The sequence below is a fragment of the Panthera uncia genome (genome assembly GCF_023721935.1).
Source record: "Panthera uncia isolate 11264 chromosome C1 unlocalized genomic scaffold, Puncia_PCG_1.0 HiC_scaffold_4, whole genome shotgun sequence".
In the NCBI taxonomy this organism is placed as follows: Eukaryota; Metazoa; Chordata; class Mammalia; order Carnivora; family Felidae; genus Panthera; species Panthera uncia.
Window position 1 is genome coordinate 75,157,616 of NW_026057585.1, and position 22,180 is coordinate 75,179,795.

The 22,180-nt window shown below is 41.2% G+C and overlaps 3 protein-coding genes across 3 annotated transcripts in view; all 3 read left to right on the forward strand.

Annotated features, from left to right (window-relative positions):
• The window catches only part of RHBDL2 (rhomboid like 2), a 52,908-nt gene extending 48,110 nt beyond the window's left edge, over positions 1 to 4,798 (forward strand). The window contains exons 8-9 of the mRNA XM_049617447.1: positions 3,190 to 3,251; positions 4,238 to 4,798. Of these exons, the coding sequence (XP_049473404.1) occupies positions 3,190 to 3,251; positions 4,238 to 4,417 (242 nt within the window). The 3' untranslated portion in view covers positions 4,418 to 4,798. The remainder of the gene's footprint in view (positions 1 to 3,189; positions 3,252 to 4,237) is intronic.
• Positions 4,799 to 10,737: 5,939 nt separating this feature from the next.
• On the forward strand, positions 10,738 to 12,553 carry GJA9 (gap junction protein alpha 9). The gene has a single exon (XM_049617445.1). It carries the CDS (start codon positions 10,883 to 10,885, stop codon positions 12,419 to 12,421), a length of 1,539 nt encoding a protein of 512 aa, XP_049473402.1. The 5' UTR covers positions 10,738 to 10,882; the 3' UTR covers positions 12,422 to 12,553.
• A 1,118-nt stretch (positions 12,554 to 13,671) lies between these two features.
• MYCBP (MYC binding protein) lies at positions 13,672 to 21,314 on the forward strand. Its single transcript, XM_049617448.1, has 5 exons — positions 13,672 to 13,755; positions 13,951 to 14,023; positions 18,418 to 18,466; positions 18,711 to 18,840; positions 20,085 to 21,314. The coding sequence occupies exons 1-5, from the start codon at positions 13,672 to 13,674 to the stop codon at positions 20,127 to 20,129; spliced, it is 381 nt and encodes a 126-aa protein (XP_049473405.1). The 3' UTR covers positions 20,130 to 21,314.
• The last annotated feature ends 866 nt before the right edge of the window (positions 21,315 to 22,180 follow it).

The following is a 22,180-nucleotide window of genomic DNA, read 5'->3' on the forward strand; positions in this document are numbered from 1 at the left end:
GGCTCATACTTGATGGCCAACACGGAGGTGACGCTTGATAAAACCCAAGATCTGGGCCGTCCCCATGGTAAGCAAAAATGGTTCTGCTAATTGGTATCGAGTTCAATTATCCACATTGCTGGGAACAGGGCCAACTACCTCTGAGGAAAGAGACTAAATCCAGTTCACAGACAGTTTAGCTGTAAAAACAGTATTTCATCCTGGGAGAAGATAAGTGACTTGTTTATAGCTTATACATACTCTCTATACCATTTTTGTCCGTGGGAAGCTGAAAATGTGAGGTAAAGTTGTGAGCACAGAAAGGAGAGTGAGCGCCTGGGGTCAATGAGGAGAGTTGCCATGGAGCAGAGTGGTCACCTGAGCTGTTGAGCGTCACTATCAGGACCAAGGGACAAGTCCTGTGACAAAAAAAAAAAAAAAAAATGTTGCTACACACAGGTTACCTGGGTTTCAGTCTGTTTCTTTTAGGTAATTATGAATGACTTTTGTAAAATGAGCCTCAAACCCTTGATGGGGAAATGGTTTTAATACTCTTCAATGTCGGAGTAAAAACCCTTTCCTCATGCACAGGGAATCTCCAAAAATAGTTTATGTAACATTTTGTCATTCCCGAGGGAAGTAATAAAGCGGCTTCTTTATCTTACAGAGGAGGTAAGAGCCGCTAATGTTAGCCTTCCCCACCTCCTGGCATGCTTCATTTCTAAAGATTCTTCCGCCTGGTTTGCCTACTATTAAAGATGAGAAAAGTTAACACACGCCAGATTAACAAAGCACAAGTACAGTTTTATTTTAAACCTGTTTCCTTGCGAAATGTATAGTTTTAAAACAAAATGTTTAAAAAATGGTAAATATTATTCTTAACTGTGAAGGACAGTTGGCCTGGCCTTGAGGACCTTCCTTCCTGAAGCATTATTTGTTGGATATGTCTTCTAACAAAGCAACTGAGCTAACCTTTGGAAAAAAGAAAGCTCACATTTTCACTCTTCAAAAAAATCCGCATAAAGGCAACTCTTTTAAAATTAGCGACAAACTTTTAGCAAGGACAATAACTTGGATCATTGGAATAGGGGCTTCTTTTCAGGTGGGAAGACATGTCTCAGTGTAGAGACTGCAGCAAGGCAGAAGCAAACTCCCCTAGGAAGCAGAAAGAGCTAGGCAGAGATCTGCAGGAAGGACATGATCAGAGAGAAATAGATTGGAGAAACTGACATGCTGAGGGTTACAAAAGCTTTTTGAAAGGAGGCCTCCCACTGTGCAAGACTAGACCAGAGGAACTGTTTCCAGTTGTTACCCCCTCCTCCAGTGGTTTTCTTCCACTTTTCTAATTCTCTGTTATTTATACTGGATTAAGAAATTCAAATGATTGAAAATAGGACACAGCCACATTTATCCAGCATTTATGTGTACTCATCATGTATAGTCAAATTGAATACTTCCTCGACCTCAATTCCTGTCTAGTCACTTGAACGCTGATCAATACAGTATTGAAAGGGGAACTGGGCAGAACACATGGTCCTGATGGTATTTTCCCAAAGGCAAGGACTGGGTCTTTCCATCTCCGAGGACACAGTGGTTCACTAAGTGGAGCACAGGGAGTTGGGGTGTGGAATGTGACAGCTGCATGAGATGTTTCCAAGTGCAGGGCACATGGAGGGTGGACTTCTAGGCCAAGAAACCCCAGGAGCTCTTTTTGCATCATGGATCTGACTTATTTGAAGAATGTCTAAGTTCTGGGCTCTCACTGTTCCACTGGAGAATGTGGACTCATTTCCTTTCTTGGCCTGGTCGTTCTTAGAGGCAGTTGGTGCGGTGGGTGAGAGGCAAGCCTACATAGCCAGACTTCTTTTTTTTTTTTTTTTTAACGTTTATTTATTATTGAGAGAGACACACACATACACAGAGCATGAGCAGGGGAGGGGCAGACACAGAATCCGCAGTAGGCTCCAGGCTCTGAGCTGTCAGCACAGAGCCCGACGCAGGGCTCGAACTCACAAACCGTGAGATCATGACCTGAGCTGAAGTCGGACGCTCAACCGACTGAGCCACCCAGGCGCCCCTCCATAGCCATACTTCTTAAGGTTCAAATCCTGCCCTTGCCTCTGAGCTGTGTGGCCTTGGACAAGTACCCTCTGTGTTTTTGTTTCCTTATGTATAAGATGCCACGGTAATTCCTCACTTGGATTGCGGCAATATTAATAATCTAGGTGGTCTTCCTGCCCCTGGCCTTGCTCCTTTACGCTCTTTCCTATATAGCAGCCAGAATAATCTTCTAAAAGCGTAAGTCGGATCATATCACTCCTGTGCTCAAAGGCTTTCAAAGGTTTCCTACCACTTGGAGTCAAAGTACTTACACTGGCTCCTTAAAGCCCTTCCATGATTGGTCCCCCGCCCCTCACCTATAATTTTATCCCAAACTGTAGTCTAGAATCACCTGGAGGTCTTGTTAAAACAGATTTCTGAGCCTCATCTTCAGAGTTTCTGGTTCAATAAGGCTGGGGGTGGGCCTGAGAATTTCAATGTTTAGTAAGTTCCCAAGTGAATGTTAATGCTTGGAGGGGCAGGGAATCATGCTTTGAAAACCACCCATCCAGCCAGCAACTCTGCTTTGGGATTCCTCCAGCACCCCAGGCACATTTCCTGCCTCAGGGACTTTGCACCTGCTCTTCCCTCTGCCTGGAAGACTCTTATTTCAGATGTCAGCACGGCTTGCTCTCTTATCTCCCTCAAATGTCATATTCTCGGTGAGATTGTCCCCGACTCTATTAAAAATTACATCCTACTCCCAGCATTCCTAGTCCTCCTTCCTCTCATTGCATTTTCTCTATAGCCCTTACCACCATTTGATGTATTGTGTGTTTTACTTATTTGTGTGCCTCCCCCGCGAGACTGTCAGCTCCATGAGGCAGGGCTGTTCACTGCAGTATCTCTACCACCTTCTCTGGCACAGAGAAGACAACCAATAAATACTTGTTGGATGAATACATCTGTAAAATGGGATAGTGATATACTTATTTCCTAGGGTTGTTGTGAGGATTAGTGAATGAAAACTCATAAGGTTCTCACTACAGCACCTGGCACAGAGTAAGTCTCCATAAATGTTAGCAGCTACCATTGTCAGAAAGGAATCAAAAACATCTGGTGCACTGTTGTGGCGATTCTGGAGCTTCACCAGGTTGTTTTTCTTTCTAGTTGTGTCGGATATGGGATTTGCTCTCTACAGAAGGTTCTTTGTCCCTGCAAATGGGTCACCGGTGAGTTCAGTTTATTATTATTATTATTAAGTTTATTTTGAGAGGGGGGAGCGGTGGAGAGAGAGAGAGAGAGAGAGAGAGAGAGAGAATCCCATGCAGGCTCCATGTTGTCAGCTCAGAGCCCAACTCAGGGTTTCATCTCACGAACTCGTGAGATCATGACCTGAGCTGAAATCAGGAGTCATACGCTCAACCGGCTGAGCCACCCAGGCGCCACCAGCTTATTATTTTTTTAAGTGAAAATTGTTTATCAGTAGCTTAAAAGGGTCAGCAAATGGGGACAACAAGTCTATGACTTAGGGCAGCCAAATTTCCATTTGGAAGTTAAGCAAATTCCTGAAGACTTTTGGATTGTCCTTTTCACTTAACTGTCTCAGAGCCCTGACGTCGGCTCTGCTTCCCTGCACCTGACCTACTGGTGGCTACTGGTAGCAAAACAGGAGAGAAGGGATTTTACTGTCCCTAGAGAATAAAAAGCAGATTGAAAACAGCAAAGAAGATTTGGGTCTGGATGAATTTGCAATACAAAGAAAACTGACAAAGATTTCCGTTTCGTGGTGATTAGTCTTTGAATTTGGTAGTTTGTTTGCATATTTGTGTGTGTATTATCTATGTTCTCATTCTGACATTCCATTTATGTGGGGTCAGACAGCGCTCCCACAGAGATCCCTTGTGGCAATGCAACACATTCTCTCGGGATTATGTAGAACCATCCCCGATGCGATGATGATAGAGAATGAGAAACACGGCTCTCTTGTATACTTGGGAGAGTTGATGAAATAACATGTTTTAGCTTTGTATGTTTTTAGAACATCTCTTTGCACATGCAGCTTTGTGTCTCTTTTGCCTCACTGCCTTGTTCCTCAGGCTTTTAAGGCTCTTGTTTGACTCTGATGGTACTTGTTTTTTTAGTAAAAGAGATGCAATTGAAATATGCAATTAGCATGTTCTTCACTTATTTCCATTTCTTCCCCCTTCCTCCCAAGGTGTCTTTTGCAGCCCACATTGCGGGTGGATTCGCTGGAATGTCCATAGGTTACACTGTGTTTAGCTGCTTTGATAAGGCACTGCTGAAGGACCCAAGATTTTGGATAGCAATTGCAGCTTATTCAGCGTGTGTCTTATTTGCTGTGTTTTTCAACATTTTCCTGTCCCCAGCAAACTGACCTGCCTCTAGTCTAAGCCAAATAATGAAAAGAGCTATCTGGGAAAAAAAAAACTGAAGTCTACGAAGAGACAGAGAAGTCCTTGCAAATGCTAACAATTTTATAAAGAGGTCAAAACATGATTCAAGTCATCAGTTGCAAAGACTGTTTACAAAGCAATCAGGGTTAGGGAAGGGGCTTCTGAATGCCGAGGGAGGGAAAAGGAAGAGAGAAAAGGGGAGGGACAGAAAAAGCAGGGGTAGGCTCTTTCCAGACATGCGGTGTGCATTGTATGTATCCTCTAAAAGAGACTTGGTCTCCTTGGAGGATATGTTGCAGAGACTGCTTGATATAATCCACAAATACTGTACTGTGCTGATAATAAAAACTTTTCGTACCTGTGCCAGACTATTGATAATCACTTTCAATCACCTTTGGGGTGGATGAGGTGCTTTATATACATTATTGCTAATCTTTCAACAACCCAGAAAGGTGGCTATTACTCTGCATCTAGAGAGGAGGACATGGAAACTCATTTAAAAAGAAAAATCAAGTAACTTGTCTAGGAGGGAGCAGGATTTAAAGGTTGGTAATGACTCAAAAGCCCATACTATCCTTCCTTACTGGTCTAATGATGCTGTGTTCCCCAAACACTTAAAGTTGAGAGTATCTTGGAGTGTACGAACAAACATTACTGAGAGCACCCCATGAATGGTAGAAATACCTTATAAAAGAAGACTGAAAATTTCCCGGACTGCTAGTTTAAGATTCTAGAAGTATGTCTAGGATCCCAAGGGACCTAGAACTAGCTTTCTCATGCACACTGGGTACCTGGACTTTTGGTATTCTCACCCATAAGATATTTTCATCCTTTCCATGGCTGGTGGCTTTCCTGGGAGTGGGCAGAATTTATTTACAAAAGGTAAAATGTCATGTCTGAAAGCTGAGTAGCCTGTCTCCTTTCCTATTATAGAACCTGGACTGTTGGCCATTCTCTTTCCAAAATGGTAGTTTGGGGCCACCTGAACACAGGGAATACATGTTTTTTTCTTTCATCATTGACCTGTTTCATTATTTTTTTATTAAAATTAAAAAAAAAATGTTTGTTTTTGAGAGCCAGAGACAGAGGTGAGCAGGAGAGGGGCAGAGAGAGAGGGAGACACAGAATATGAAGCAGGCTCCAGGCTCTGAGCTGTCAGCACAGAGCCTGACGTGGGCCATGAACCTTTGAACCCACCAACGGCGAGATCATGACCTGAGCTGAAGTTGGACACTTAACCGACCGAGCTACCCGGGTGCCCCAACATGTCTTATTTATAAACAACTAGCTAAACACGTTGCTATATTCTGAAAGGAGCATCCATACTTACTTAGATATATTGTGAAAAGTAGTTCAACATTTTGAGAAAAAAGGATCTGAGATTTGTTAAAAACATATTCTTTGAGCGTGAGAATATGCATGTGTTTTTGCTTAAACAAAGATTCGGACAAGAACTTAAAAGATAAGAGTCCCTTTTACCTTCCCGTCCCAAACCCTGCTCTTTTCCCTTGGTGGTGACCGATGTCAACAGCTGGGTGTGTATTCTTGCAGACCTTTTTCTGTCCAGCGTGTGCAGAAAGGATTTTCGTTGATGCCTAATCACTCACTGCGCTGAATGGCACTGAATCTGCTCTGTACCCCCAAAGGGACAAGTTCAGAAAACAAGTTGAAGATGACTGTGATCGAACTTCGAAGGAGAATTTGCTTCTCGGATTTACCTCAACTAAGCTTTGGGTTAATCTCTCTGTTTTAGCTAATTAAACATACATATGGAATGTATGTTTTAACGAGATAAATGAGATTATACTACATGGATTGTTCGGTCACTTGCTTTACAATGTGACATAGGGACCCTATTCTCGGAGTTGCTGAGTGAGAAAGTTGTACTGTAGTTATTTAACCACGTCTCTACTGGACATTTAAGTTGTTGCTGCTTTGGTACTATTGTCTACAGTGCTATGTGACCTTCCTAGTACATGCAGTGTGCCTTTGAGTATGTTTGCGGAGTGAATATTTTGAACATCCAGAAGCAGAAATGCTATGTTAATTTTGATAGATTTTGGGGGCACCTGGGTGGCTCAGTTGGTTGAGCGTCCGACTCTTGAACTCAGCTCAGGTCTTTTTTTTTTTTTTTTTAAGTTTATTTATTTATTTTGAGAACTCAGCTCAGGCCTTGATCTTAGGGTTGTTGAGTTCAAGCCCTGCGTTGAGCATGGAGCCTACTTAAAACAACAACAACGACAAACAAAAAACCAACAAAAAACTGCCTTTTAAGTAGCTGCATCCATTTGTTGACAGTATATGACAGTAACAGATTCCTTACACTTGTGCCAAGAGCAGGTATGTCTTTGAAAAAGACGTCAGCCCAGAGCCCGCTTTGGATCCTGTGTCTCCCTCTCTCTCTGCCCCGACCCTGCTTGTGTTCTCTCTCACTCGCTCTCTCTCTCTAAAATAAAACATTAAGATGAAATAGCCAATGTCTAAAAAAATTTGCATTTTTGATAGTTAAAGAAATACTTCATTTAAATTTGTATTTGACTACTAATGAGGCTTAGTGTTTTTCAAGTTTATTAATAATTTATGCGTAGTTTATGTATTACACATAATATGTGTTATATAATACATAAATACAAATATGAATATATATGTATAATTTTTTCCTCTATGAAATAGTTGCATTTAATCTGAAAAGTATGTGTTAGTTGGCAAAGAAGCCCAGGGAAGGAGCTCCTGGCTTGCTCAGTTCGTAGACCATGTGACTCTTGATCTTGGGCTTGTAAGTTTGAGTCCCATGCTAGGGAATAGAGGTTACTTAAAAACAAAAAATATCTTAGGAAAAAAAAAAAAAAGCCCAGCAAAGAAATAGTCCTTTGTCATGGCCAACCCATCAGGTCACTAGCTCTGAAGAGAGACCTTTAATGACCTAAATGGAAATGTAACTGTATGTAACAGAAAACTAGACAGAGAAACAGAATTCATTTAACTATGAAATTGGACATGACCCATTGATTATTAAGATTGATGACTAAGAAGTTACTATTTAGTCAGAAAGACTTTTTGGTACCAGCCACATCGTTCACATAACCAAAAACAGTGATATCTGATTTCCCCAGGAGGCAAAACTACTGTAAAGAAAAACAAAATCACCCAAACATCTGGTGTTCTAAATTTAGCATCTCTGAATTATAGAGGAACCACCTATTCAGCTTAATTTGGGGCTCGTAACTGTAGTCTTCTAAACTGCTGTGTTATTGGAAATATTGGAAATATTCTTTATCTGTCCTGTCCAATAAAGCAGCTACTAGGCACATGAAGCTTTTAAATTTTAGTTAAAATTAAATAAGATAAAAAATTCAGTTCCCGTGTTACACAGACACAGCACAAGTGCCCGGTGACTATACATAGCTAGTGGCTACCTTATTGGACAATGCAGAGTTAATTTCAACATCACTGCAAAAGTTCTGTTGGATGCAGTCAACATAGGAGGAGCACAAAAGGATCTTAGCTGATGGCTGACTCAGTGCGCTGAACTGAACCTCTCTACACCTGCAAAGGGGGGCACATTCAGAGAATAAGCATGATTTGCTTCTCAGATTTATCTAAACAGGTTTGTGTTAATCTCTGTTTTAGCAAATTAAGAAAGAGTTGTTTGAAATGTTTTTATTTTTTGCTTTTGGGTTCTCTGGGATTGAATCTATGTAGACTAGTATTCATGTCATTTGTTATAAAAGCTTCAGAACCTAAGATTTGTAGCTGAATAATTTACTGCTCCTTCTTTCAGGAAATACTATGCTCTTGTCCCTTAAGGAGAAGAAAAACATTTTTTTGTGTGTGTGATTATAAAAGTGCTCATGGTAAAAACAAACTAAAATACATATTACAAAAAATTAAGTTAATTGTAATCACACCATCCAGAGATAATCATAGTTAATATCTCGATGAATATCCTTCTGGGCTTTTTTGGACGCATCTCTACCTATAAAAAATATATAATTATGGGGTCATACTGTTCTATTTTATAAACTGAAACAATTTATCAAATGTCTTTTTATATTAGTATATATTTATCATTTTTATTGGTTGCATAGTACCATACCATGGATGTACTGTTATTTATTAAGTGCAATGCTGTCTTGTATTGATAGTTATTTTGGACATTTTCAATTTGTGAGTATTATAAACAACACAAATAATACCAATTTCTTACACTTGAAAGTGTTTTGGATTGTTGGATCAAAGAATATACTATTATTAACATAATAAAGTTAAATAGAAATTTTCTCTATCTCAGGAATACAACTAAATTTTAGAACATTGATGGTTTTGAATCTTTTCAACTGTATGAAGCTTTTAGAAAAGGAACTAAATAAAGACTTTTGGACTAATTGTTTAAAAAGCCCAACTACCACTATTTGACATACCTAATTTAAATAAACTTAAGGGAAAACAGATGATTTCTTAATGTTTCAGTGCAAAGAGGAAAAATAACAGTTTAGTAGAATAGGAACTGATTTTAGAGCTACACTGATTTTTTTTTTTAATGTTTATTTCTGAGAAAGAGAGACAGAGACAGAGCACGAGAAGGGGAGGGGCAGAGAGAGAGGGAGACACAGAATGGGAAGCAGGCTCCAGGCTCTGAGCTGTCAGCACAGAGCCTGACGTGGGACTCTAACCCACAAACTGTGAGATCATGACCTGAGCCGAAGTCGGATGCTTAACTGACTGAGCCACCCAGGCACCCCTACACTGATTGAGTTTTAATGCCAGTTTCCGCTGTGTGACCTTGGGTAATTTAAGGTGTGCCTCAGTTTCCTCGTCTGTAAAATGGGGAAACAACATATCTACCTCATAAGATTTTTATGATGAACATATTGTGTAGCTACAGTATCCCAGGATTTTACTTGCATATGTAACATTTCCCTTTAGACGAGGGATATAGGATATATATTGATATATATATTTTTCAATTTAATTTCTTTTTCAAAATTTTATTTAAATTTTAGTTAACATACAGTGCAACACATTGTCAGGAGTAGACACCACACTGATATTTTAAACCTAAGTGATGAACCATTCCCTCTTTTTAATCTTTCCCATGGGATATATTTCCTCTTCGATACCCTAGTATATCTACCTTACTATGGAAACATACTATCTGATAATCCAAGCATCTGAATTATGATTTACCCACCTGCTCCTTCCTCAAAAGCAAGATATAGGTCTTAAATATGTCAAATATTATTACAATGAAAGTATGTATAATACAACCACCACATCAGCCATCCATTTATTTCAAGAACTATCTAATAACATTCTGGTAGTACAGAAATAGTTGAGAATTTTTGGAGTTCATTTTAAGATGATAAAAATGTACAAAATTTTTCATAGATAATTAAGAATTTTATGAATATTCATAAATATTACTGAAATTTCTGACTTCTGAAAATGCTCAACAGCTGCCAGAAAGCAATTTAGACATTTAAATGTGGATTAAAAACAAATCTAAATTCCTATAGCAAGAGCCAGATCCATTTCCTCTGGTTTCGTTACTGTATCTTAGTGAATTGTTAAATGAAACACGTTCATTTTCCTTTGTGTGTAAATGAGATTTAAAAATCACTGACTTTGGTTATAATTTAAAAAAATTTTTAATGTTTATTTATTTTTGAGAAAGAGAGAGACAATACGAGCTAGGGAGGAGGACAGAGAGAGAGAGGGAGATATAGGATCTGAAGTGGGCTCCAGGCTCTGAGCGGTCAGCACAGAGCCCGATGCAGGGCTTGAACTCACGAACAGTGAGATCATGACCTGAGCTGGAATCAGACACTCAACTGACTCAGCCACCCAGGTGCCCTGGCTATAATTTTTATATAATCTTAATAAATAGGTTTGTAAGATCATGTCAGTAGTTTTAGGAACCTCTTCAGAAGTTCTCAGTTTAACAAAGTAAAACAGTAAGCTTCAGCTAATAATAACAAGACTCCTTTCTTGTAGGGAATCCTACAGTTCTATTCTTTATTATTATTTTTTAAATTTTTATTTACTTAAGTAATCTGTACACCCAATGTGGGGCCCGAACTCATGACCCGAAGATCAAGAGTCGCATGCTGTTCTGACTGAGCCAGCCAGGCACCCCATCTACAGTTCTGTTCTTCATACAGAATATACACAACCCCTCCTCCAGGTATCTTTTCTCCCCTTCTTTGTTGCAGTATGAGGTCTAAACATAAGTGATTTAAAATTCCTGGTATCTTAAATATATTCTTCATAAGATTATCACAGATCTCGAGGAAAAAACTAAAGCAACCAGCACACTAAAAGAGTGATGCTTTGTTCATGTTTTGGCCATAGGTTTGCTTTACGAAATAGCATGCCCTTCAGAATGGAAGAATGTATCTGCCTCCTATTTGATGGGGTTCAGAGCTAAGATGGCTGACTAAATAAACATGGGGAACTGGAATTTCCTTGGAGGCATCCTGGAGGAAGTTCACATCCACTCCACCATAATTGGAAAGATCTGGCTCACTATCCTGTTCATATTTCGAATGCTTGTTCTGGGTGTAGCAGCTGAAGATGTCTGGAACGACGAGCAGTCTGGCTTCATCTGTAACACAGAACAACCCGGCTGCAGAAATGTATGCTATGACCAGGCCTTTCCCATCTCCCTCATTAGATACTGGATCTTGCAGGTGATATTTGTGTCTTCACCATCCCTGGTCTATATGGGCCATGCTTTGTACCGACTGAAAGTTCTGGAGAAAGAGAGGCAGAGGAAGAAAGCTCAGCTGAGAGGGGCACTGAAGGGGGTGGAGTGTGAAATGCCCTGGGACAGGAGGAGACTGGAGCAAGAACTTTGTCAGCTGGAACAAAGGAAACTAAGCAAAGCCCCACTCAGGGGGACCTTGCTTTGCACTTACGTGATACACATTTTCACTCGCTCTGTGGTAGAGGTTGGGTTCATGATTGGACAGTACCTTTTGTATGGATTTCATTTAGAGCCTTTATTTAAATGCCACAGCCACCCATGTCCAAATATAATTGATTGTTTTGTCTCAAGACCAACAGAAAAGACAATATTCCTGTTATTTATGCAGTCTATAGCCACTGTTTCACTTTTCTTAAATATTCTAGAAATTTTCCACCTAGGTTTTAAAAAGATTAAAAGAGGGCTTTGGGGACGATATAAACTGAAGGATGAGCACAATGAATTCTTTGTGAACAAGTCAAAACAAAATCTTGCCAAATACCAGAGCACATCTGCAAATTCACTGAAGAGACTCTCTCCTGCACCTGATTATTATTTGTTGATGGAAAAGCAAACACACACAGCAGTGTGCCCTAGTTTAAATTCACCTGCATTTCAGGCAGATCCTGACCATCACAATGGAAATGATGAGAAATGCATTTTGGATGGGCAAGAAACTGTACTTTCTAATGAGATGTGCACACTTAGCGCAACCCGTAGTCACCTTCAACACATCAGCTCATGTAATAATGAAGACAGTCGCAAAATATTTAGAAAAGAAGTGGGCAACCCATTAAAGGGAAAGAAAGAAATCGATGGCAAAGACAGCAAAAGGAACCACTACTCTAGAGGTCAAGGTTCTATTCCAGGTGTTGCTATAGATCCAGACGACCACGTGGGACAGTCGCCTCAAACAGCTTTCTCTCTGCCAGCTAACTGTGCTTGGAAACGGAGGTGGCTTAGTGCTACATGGGGTCCCTCTACTGAAGGTGAAAATCGGACGTCACCTCCTAAAGGAAACCTCAAGGGCCAGTTCAGAGAGGGCACAAACAGAACCCTTCCTCCTTCCCAGGGAGACTGTCTGGACATTCCAGACACTCCTGATTCTTTGGGACGGTTGTCCTTAGAATCTGATTTGATCAGAAGCTGCAATAATTCTACTGCTTGCCCTCCAAATCATTTAGCGCTGCTGACAAACAACCTCATCGGTAGGCGGGCTCCCACAGACCTTCAGATCTGAACAGCTGTTGACTTCTAGACATCCTGCATATTCTATTACCCTAGCGTGGTGGTGGTGGAGCAGGCAAAACAAATAAGGGCAGCTCTAAAGACGAGCTGTTTAGGCAGACAATTGCAAACCTACTTCAAAAAGGAAAAACACATTAATTCTAAATGGTGATGGGGCAGTTTTAAATTCAAGGAGGGCTACCGGATCAGGATTACTTTTTTCACAGGCTCCCTTCAGAATTCGTGAAAACTGATTCCGGGAACGTCACGTTAAGAATCCAGGCTTAATGGTTTGGAACTCCGTTTTTCCTTGATGGGAGCAGAGCCTTAGGAGACTATACTGATTCTACATAAGTCTCCCTTTTAGTTACTAATCTTTTATTTCCGGACAATGGTTAAATTGTTTGTCCCTGGGACTTAATTTCGTTTCCTTATATAGACTGCAACCTGATGTCTCTTGAGTATAATCAAAATGTTGCTACTTAGTAAATAAAATTTTAAAAAGATTGGTGGCTTTAAAACATCGTGATTCAGTGTCCAGATTGGAGTTGTATCTCTACACTCCCTAGTCCTCTAACCTCGACACTTTACTAACTGTAGCTACCTTACAGGGATAGTGTGAGAATTAAAATAAGAAACGTTGTGTTTAGTACAGTACCAGGCACACAGAAAGAGCTCAAAAGGCCTATTATTAGCACGTTACTGCTCACCCTCCAGAGGCCCACATCAAGCCGGCCACAAAACAAACTGCAAAAGTAAAAGCTGGAGCCGAAACATACGATTCCAAGCGCTCTTCTCAAGCCACTGGAAACCCAAGGGGCGCCCTGCGTCGGTCGTGCGCACCTTTTCGGGACGAAAGCCAAGAAGCCAGCACGTATAGGCTACCACACCTAATAACGATGAGGCCCGGGTTGAGACTGGTCCGCTCCCACACCGCTGCCCGGAGATCCCACCCAGCTAGTCCCAGCGCTCCCGGACTCCGCAGGCCGCGCCCCCGGGCGCCACGCCCATCCTTGGCCCCACCTGGACACCCTCCCCGAGTTACCAAAACCTCGCCTCTCGCTAGGCAACCGAATTGCCGCGAGGACCGGAAGAGGAAGGAGAGGTGTTGAGCCGGGAGCGGAGAGGCGGGCGTACGCAGCCTCCCTCGGCTTAGCTCACTATGGGGCATCCAGAGCGTCCTGGTCGCCATGAAAACAGGCCACACCCCCGCGATCTCACACCGTGGTTCGCAAGTGCGCAGGCGCGCGCGGCCTTCCGCGCATGAGCAGTGCTGCTCAGAGCCCGCCAGCCACGGTCTCGGGCGCCAGCTACGCCGCTGCCGCTGTCACTATGGCCCATTACAAAGTGAGGGGGGCGCGGCGTGGCTGGGGGCGTGCGGGCGGTAGCCAGCCGCTGGTCGGCTCCGGGTGGGAATGGGGGTGCGCGCGCAGGTTTTGGGGGCCTGCGGTAGCGAGGCGGAGGCGGGGTTGCCGGACTCCCAGCGCCTTCTTCCTGCTCTGGCCCCTGGGCTTCGGCTACTGACCCGCCGTGTCTCCTCAGGCCGCCGACTCGAAGCGGGAGCAGTTCCGGAGGTACTTGGAGAAGTCGGGGGTGCTGGACACGCTGACCAAGGGTGAGCATGGGCTAGGAGAGGGTTCCTCGTGTCCACGTCGTGCTCCTTGGCGCTGCGTCCCTGTCGGGCCAAGGCGTGGGAAAGGAGGGAGAACAGGTGGGACCTGTCTGGGGTCCAGCAAGGTGGGCCTCGGGGTCCAGTAGGGACTGGCGCACGTCTGGCTGCTGGCTGTCGGACGCCGCTCGAGTGGGATAGCCTTGCTCACGCTACCACCCTCCGGGCGGGGAGTGAAACTCCTGCAGCTGTTGCAAAGTCCCTCCAACTTCCGTTGCTTTGCCTCGAGTGGCCGCAGCCAGTATGTTTGATAAAGACCTTGAGATCCTAACTCCTCCCTCCTTACAGTTTTTGCGGACCCCAAATTACGTAAAGAAGCATTTTCCTTCGAAAAAAAGGGCAAGTGGGAAGATTAACCAGATTTCAAAGCTGTCTATGAAATAACTAAATGAACTCAGTCCCCAAAGTAGGCGATTCATAGTAAATTTGGCTGTGGTTTTTCAACCCCGGTTTCGTAGGCTATACCAATTCCTACTTTGTGCAGATTGCATAAGTAGGATTACAGTTTAAAGAGCTTGAGGACACATAAAAATGGTTATATTGTTTTCACTTTTTAAAATAGAAGCTATTACACTGTATCTGTTTCTGGGAGGGGGGGGGGGTTCAAGACCTAAGATGAATAAGGAGGTTGAAACTGGAGAGTTCCAAGAGGTGGTTGGGGGTACTACTTATTTCATTAGCTCAGCAATAATGTGAATGCCTGCTATGCATCATTCAACTCATTGGCTAGAACTTGCAAGGGTGTAGAACAGAAGAGCTGTCAGGGATAATGACGTGGGTCCACACGAGAGGTGTCTGGGAAAGAAAGAATTTGGTAACTGCTCTTTGGCCAGAAGCAAAGGTTAGGAGACAATTCTGGGAGAATAACAACTTTGGGTCTTAGCAGAAAGCAGGGCTTTTAATTCCCATGCATGGGCTGGTAATTTTGAATTGCTGCCTACGTTAGATTCAGGTACCAGTTTCCCTATCTCGTTGCAATTACACTTCAGCAAACACACAGGAGTACCTATGAAAGTGCTATGCTCTGTCCTCTCTTGAAGTGTCACAAATGCTTGAAATTTCTTTGACCCCCCCCCCTTTAAAAAATTCTGTGGGTTCATTTCTTTCATTTAACCATTTTATTCAAGTCTCTGTTCTAGACACTGGGGATACAGCAGTGGAAAAAAATGTCCCTTCTCTAAATGAGCTTTATATTCTAGTTGAGGGAGACCTAATAAATAAATACATAGTGCCAGCCAGTGTCAAGTGTTATGAATAAGAAACATAGCAAAGTAGGGGCGCTTGGCTGGCTCAGTTGGTTGAGTATCCGACTCTTGATTATGGCTCAGGTTGTGATCCCAGGGTTGTGGGATCGAGCCCTGTGTTGGGCTCTATGCTGAGTGTGAAGCCTGCTTGATTCCCACCCCCCACCCCCCGGTTCCTGCCTGTATTCTCTCTCTAAACAAAACACCAAACCAACCAACCAACCAACCAACCAACCAACCAGCAAAGGGGATAAAGAGCTATGGATGTGCCATTTCATAAGAGGTGGTGGTTACTTCTCTCTCAAGAAGTAACATTTGAGTAGAGACCTGAATGAAATGTGATGTTAAGAGTTCCAGGAAGTTCAAGGAGGCCGGAGTGGCTAGACAGAGTAAAAGAATGTTAAAAGGTAGAGAAGTGACCTTGGCAGGAGGTAACTGAAGATGTACAGCCTTGTGCCATACATGGATCTTCCTTCATGAGACTGGAAACCACTGAAGGCTTCTTTTCCCTTGCTCACATCCACTGGCATCTAACTCCTCAACCACTGCAGATTTCCAGTCTCCTAAATAATGCCAGACAACATAGTACCTACTGATGTGACGTATTTAAAATCTGATGTTTTTCAGCTTCAAACATATGTACTTTACACATATTTAATTTAGAATTTTTATCCGGCTTATTTCCAAGAGGATCTGAAATTGCTTCTAACATTAAAACACTATATGGCTAAAGATAAAGATAAGTCATTTGGAAAAAGAGGCATTTGAGTTATTTTGAGTACCATTTCAACCTCTAAAAATCCCGGCTGCTAAGGCAAAAAAGGGAAACGCGGGGTATGGCATGCTTCTTGTCTGATTAAAAGGAAGTATATTTCATCTATAGAAAAGCACAGGAAACTTGCTATTTACATTATGTTCTGTAATTATCAACCTTGTAGTACCACTGACCAATTTAGAAGCTGAAAGAAACGGGGTGGGGAACAAGAGGTAGAAAAGGTAAGAGTATTCATGTCTTAAAAGTTAGTTGGCAGAGATCGGTGGAAATCAGTGGAAGAAAAAAACAAGTTTGAGTATGTTATTTAAAGAAAAACACTGAGAAACGGGAACCCTCTTGCACTGTTGGTGGGAATGCAAACTGGTAGAGCCACTCTGGAAAACAGTGTGGAGGTTCCTCAAAAAATTAAAAATAGACCTACCCTATGACCCAGCAATAGCACTGCTAGGAATTTACCCAAGGGATACAGGAGTACTGATGCATAGGGGCACTTGTACCCCAATGTTTATAGCAGCACTCTCAACAATAGCCAAATTATGGAAAGAGCCTAAATGTCCATCAACTGATGAATGGATAAAAAAAATTGTGGTTTATATACACAATGGAGTACTACATGGCAATGAGAAAGAACGAAATATGGCCCTTTGTAAAGCAACACGGATGGAACTGGAGAGTGTGATGCTAAGTGAAATAAGCCATACAGAGAAAGACAGATACCATATGGTTTCACTCTTATGTGGATCCTGAGAAACTTAACAGAAACCCATGGCGGGGGGAAAGGAAAAAAAAAAAAAAAAAAAAGAGGTTAGAGTGGGAGAGAGCCAAAGCATAAGAGACTCTTAAAAACCGAGAACAAACTGAGGGTTGATGGGGGGTGGGAGGGAGGGGAGGGTGGGTGATGGGTATTGAGGAGGGCACCTTTTGGGATGAGCACTGGGTGTTGTATGGAAACCAATTTGGCAATAAACTTCATATATTGAAAAAAAAGAAAAAGTAAAGAAAAACACTGAAAGGAGGGGGGAGGAGAGGGTGGTGGTGATGTAGACATACCGACTTCTCAAAAAATAGTGTTGTAAGTACACTTAGAAGAGTAACTATCAGAACTCAGTGCTGGTTGTTAAGTCATTGCCATTTGATTTTTTCTGTCTATATTTTGATGAGTTATTAGAGCTAAAAAACTAAAAAGGAAGAGTGTTGTCTTACAACAGTTTCTTAACTTGGGGTCTAGAGATGCACATTTTTTTGTGTGTAGTTACATTTTTTTGGCTTTTGTCACTTTTCAGAGGGTTCTTTGCACAAAAAAACTTAACCACTGGTTTAGAGAGATTTATATCTGAGTAGTAAATCCTAGGAGGAATTTATTCAGTAGAAGATGAACAAGTCAGTGCTGATGTAAGCTTTTGGATATGAACTGAAGTATGTATTTTAATGTTGATTTAAGCATGTTGATTACTGGTGAAGTTTTTGGTTGGTGGTTATTTAGCATGTTGTGTATGAAACTCTACCCTTGAAGCATATTTTCAATTCAAAGCTTCTTCCAGTAATTATCATAGCCCTGTTGATGCTCTCCAAAAATTTTCTCAAATTTATCTTTGTTTTCACCCCTCCATCACTCTAGTGCAGGTTACTATCTTTTTCAGCTGAATTACCACATCTGCCTCTTAAACTGCTTCTCCTGCCTTTATCCTTGTCCCACCCTGGATCTTCCACACAGCAGTCAAGAGTGATCCTGTCACTCTCCTGCTTAAAACTGTTTAATTATATGCCTGTTGTTCTTAGGATCAAAGTCCAACTGAACTTGCAGGATCTTCCCTGGTCGGCCTCCTGACCACCTTGCCAGCTTCCTTTCCTGCCACATTGTTCACAGCTCCATCTAGCCATACTTGAATTTTCAGTTCCTCAATATGTGTTCTCTTGCCCTCCCCACCCCCTCACCTTCCCATTTTATCTGAAACCCTCATAGCCCAGGTCTCAGGTCTTACTTCCCCTTGTTAGGACGCCTTCCTTGGTGCCCTAGGCTGAGTTAGGTGTTTTTCCAATGTGCTCCCATAATCCATCATCCTGTATTGACACTTGATACTTCTTCTTCTTCTTCTTTTTTTTTTTTTTTTCGTTGTTTGGTTTAGTCCTTTGCTTATCTTCTGCACTAGAGTATAAATTTGTTGAGAACAGGGAGGTTATCTGCTGTGTGTGCCATGGCATGGCAGTCCTATCAATGTGCTTAGCGTATAATAGGCACTTAATACTGGGCTGTGGAATATAATTTCAGTCATTCAAATTTAAGACTTTAATTATTGCTTTTTCTGCTTTTTGATTTGCAGTATTGGTAGCCTTATATGAAGAACCAGAGAAACCTAATAGTGCTTTGGAGTATCCTTTTCATCTTTCAAGTCAGAAAAAGGACTTCTTTTTGGAACTCTTATTTTTTCACATAGATACTATTTAAAATATTTTTGATGATTGAAAAAGTTACTTTCTGTTAAGTTTTGCGATGATGATCTCTGGGTAAATGCTGGTGGTAAGATGCGGTGACTGTGATCAGAGACATTGATACTACTCTGAGCTATTTCATTAGTTTCATTCAGCTCAAGTAAATTCTTAACTTTGATATTAGTTTTTTAAAGCATCACTTAGGAGCTGCTACCCCAGAAAATCCAGAAATAGAGCTGCTTCGCCTAGAATTGGCAGAAATGAAAGAGAAATATGAAGCTATTGTAGAAGAAAATAAAAAACTGAAAACAAAGGTAAATGTTTTAAAAGAATTCATGTTAAAAATAATTTCACCTTTAATGATTATAAGATCAGAACCTCACTAAAATGGATAGTAGGGGAGGGAGGAGGAGAAATAATCTCAACTGCAAGGCTGAACTGACGCCCTATGGAGAAAACCACAGATTGTAAATAGGACAAGCAAAGTGTAGTCAAGAAGAGGTTCTTGGGAACCTGCATCAAGAAAAACTTGAGAACATTGGTTAATGCTGCTTATGAGTAAATGGAAATTTTGGGGAATCATAAGCAGTTGATGTAAGTAGATCAGTGTAGGGTCACTGCTTTGCGAAAGGCACCTCTTACAGTTGTGTGGTGTGCAATGTGCACAGTCGTATTGTGGTGGCCCTGTAATGTGTTAATTTGTTTGCACTGAATTTTGTCTATTGCTCAAGTTTTTTCTTTGTTTAAATTCCTGTGAGAATCTTCATAAGCTTCAAATTAGTCATCTCTGAGCCTTTGAGGTTTTACCACATTCTGAATCACATAACTTATTTTACATTAGGCAGTTCTCATAATGTGATTTATCTTCTCAACAACCTTGCGAAATAAGTGAGATAGGGACACAGACCATTTTGTAGGTGAGGGAACTAAAGCACAGCGAAGTCTCTCTTCTCGCATCTGACAGCTAATTCGAATAATCTCAATCTCAGCCTAGTGTTCTTGCAGAGAACCAGTTTAGCATAATAGAAAATGCAGTACCTTAAATTATTCAAGATTCCACAACACAAATACCAGTTAGCTTGTTGGTTAAGTTAGACCTTTTAAGTCAGACATGAGCTGCTTTTCATTGACTAGCTAGATTAATATATGTTACATTATTCTTTTTTTTTGCTTTTTGAGAGAAAGCTCAGTAAAACTTTGGTAAAGAGGAAGAAAGTACCTTATCAGAAGCCACAACATCCTTGGGAAGATACAGATAGGTTTTTGCCTATCAAGTATTTGAGCAGTGCGGTATGAACTGGAATTCAGTTTTGGGTTCCCAAAAATTATTAAAAAATAATTTTAAAGGTTTATACGAAAAAGACTTTTCCTCAGACCTGATTGCATTAAATCTTAAAGTGTATTAATTTTAAGTGGCTTAAAGAGAGTAGAATATTCTTATAAAGTTACTGATTCAATAATTAAGTTGAATATAATAGTTAACTTGTTTTGTTATTATGAAGTTTTTTACCCAATTTAGAATAAGATTCACCTAAACTCCTCTGTCTTTGCCCTATAGCTTGCTCAGTATGAACCACCTCAGGAGGAGAAGCGTGCTGAATAGGAATCTTCTCAATTGAAAAGACACTGACAAAATGGTTTTGTATGACTTGAATAGTTTGTATAGTATATAATCTTTTCTGAACAGATGCTATAGAACTCTTTTAATATGTTGAATTCACCTACCACACTTTAACTGTTATATAAAACACATATACTTAGAATCACCAATAAAAACTCAATATAACTTTCTTTGGGTCTTAAAAGCAGGAGAATCCAAAGTGAATCCCGAAAAAAAAATCTAAACACAGCCATCTAATTCATTACCTTAAAAGACATTCTGTTTATTAGTCTGACTAGGAATGATGGTACTGGTGGTATTTTAGCCAAGGAAGTTCAGCATGGAGCTGTTCCTTGGTTTAGTTCAGGATATGAGCACAGGTACCTTCATTCTTTAAAATGAAGCCGACACTGTTGTTTATATCCTCTGTAGGCAGCTGGAAAGATCTGTGTGACAGAAGATGCTTTTGCACGGGTTCCCATGAATCTTCTGCTCTTGTTTATATAACGTGGAACAAATAACTCTTCTTTGCCACCACTCTGCCTTAGATAACCGTGTGTGTGCCAGTGTGAACTCTGACACCACGTGTCCTTCTATGCAATCATGCCCTACCTGATAACGTTGCCTTGCTTTGCTCTGTGCTTCAGTGGGTCCTAGCTGCACATTGGCCTGTGTTGTTTTTCGATTTGCCATACTAGCAGTTATCCTGACTGTAATTTATAATAACTTAAAGCAGGATCACACTGTTCCCCTGCCTTACTTGTTGCTTAGCTGAGCACAGAACAGAGGCAATCTAAAATTCTGGGTTCATGCACAAGCTGGGATAAGAAGGGGAATGAGCCGTATATCGTGGAAAATTATAGTTTGCGGGTATAATTATACAGTGCTTTTTCCCCCTCAAAGTATTTTTCTAGCCTTGAATTCATTTTATCTTCATTATCCCTGTGAAGTAGGTAGGGCAAGTATGAGGGGAGGTTGGGTGCTGAATTTTTAGGCCAAAGACTGATATTAATACAAATTATTTACTAACTGTAGAACCTTGGGCACATCAGTCAACTGCTCTGAGATTCACTTTCCTCATATGTTAAATGAGAATAGTATCTGTGCTGCCTACCTCACAGGGTTGTTGTGAGGGTCAAATGGAATGTATGTGAAGATCTGTAAATGGTAAAGCACTATATTCTTGTTTGTTAGTCTTTTTCCTTTCTTTTAGAAGACCTACAATCAGGTGTTTCATTTTATTGGTCACTTATTTTCCTTATTGCTGACTGACATTATTAAGAATCCTGTTTCATATATTCTAACCCTATTGTTAGAGAACCCATCTTTACGCTTTGGTCAAAACACACGTAGAAAACAAAGCGAACCGATGACAGCTGATTTAACTAGCAAAAGCGTCAGCACTTGCTGGAAACTGTGACCAGGCTAATTGTAAGGGCATTTTAATCAGTCATGTTGGCAAGAATGTGGCAATGGTCTGTCTCTTTTAGTCACAAGTTCGTTTTTGGAGGGGGGCCAGACACTACTGGAAGAACATTCACTGGAATTGGTTTATCTTTTACCAATTTGAGGGCCTCCTACATGCTCAGCAGTGGGCTGAGTGCTGGGTATTATAAAGATAAATGACTTGAAATTAGTTATAAGACATATACATAAGCAATTACAATGTGGGATAGGAAGTGCTGAGAATCATAAGAATAATAAAACATGGCCCCATGGGGATTTTGGAAGAGAGGGAGACTTGGCTTCTTTAAGCAACTGGTATGACAGCCCCTTTGTGGAATACAGACAAGCAGAATTTTTTTTTTTTCCCCTGGCAGCCAACCCTCATTTGCTTTTTTCCCATGGGACTAGTATTAATATTTATGTAACTCAGGTTACTGTCTCTTGTACTATCCTTTTGGACAGAATGGCAACCTGTGGGTTGGTTAACTGCACTTTTACGGAGGGCGGGGGGCGGGGGGGGGGAGCTGACCTGCTTCAACTGCTGTACCAGTCAGTGCTATTTAAGAACTCAGAGTCAGCCTGGCCTCTGGAGATCTTCATCATTTCTA

Excerpts from the sequence above, each read along its gene's own strand:
- GJA9 (XM_049617445.1), top strand. The coding sequence starts at position 10,883 with ATGGGGAACTGGAATTTCCTTGGAGGCATCCTGGAGGAAGTTCACATC.
- MYCBP (XM_049617448.1), top strand. The coding sequence starts at position 13,672 with ATGAGCAGTGCTGCTCAGAGCCCGCCAGCCACGGTCTCGGGCGCCAGC. Across the intron at positions 18,467-18,710 it reads AAACCTAATAGTGCTTTGGA|TTTTTTAAAGCATCACTTAG; the intron begins GTATCCTTTTCA and ends CTTTGATATTAG. Across the intron at positions 18,841-20,084 it reads ATAAAAAACTGAAAACAAAG|CTTGCTCAGTATGAACCACC; the intron begins GTAAATGTTTTA and ends TTTGCCCTATAG.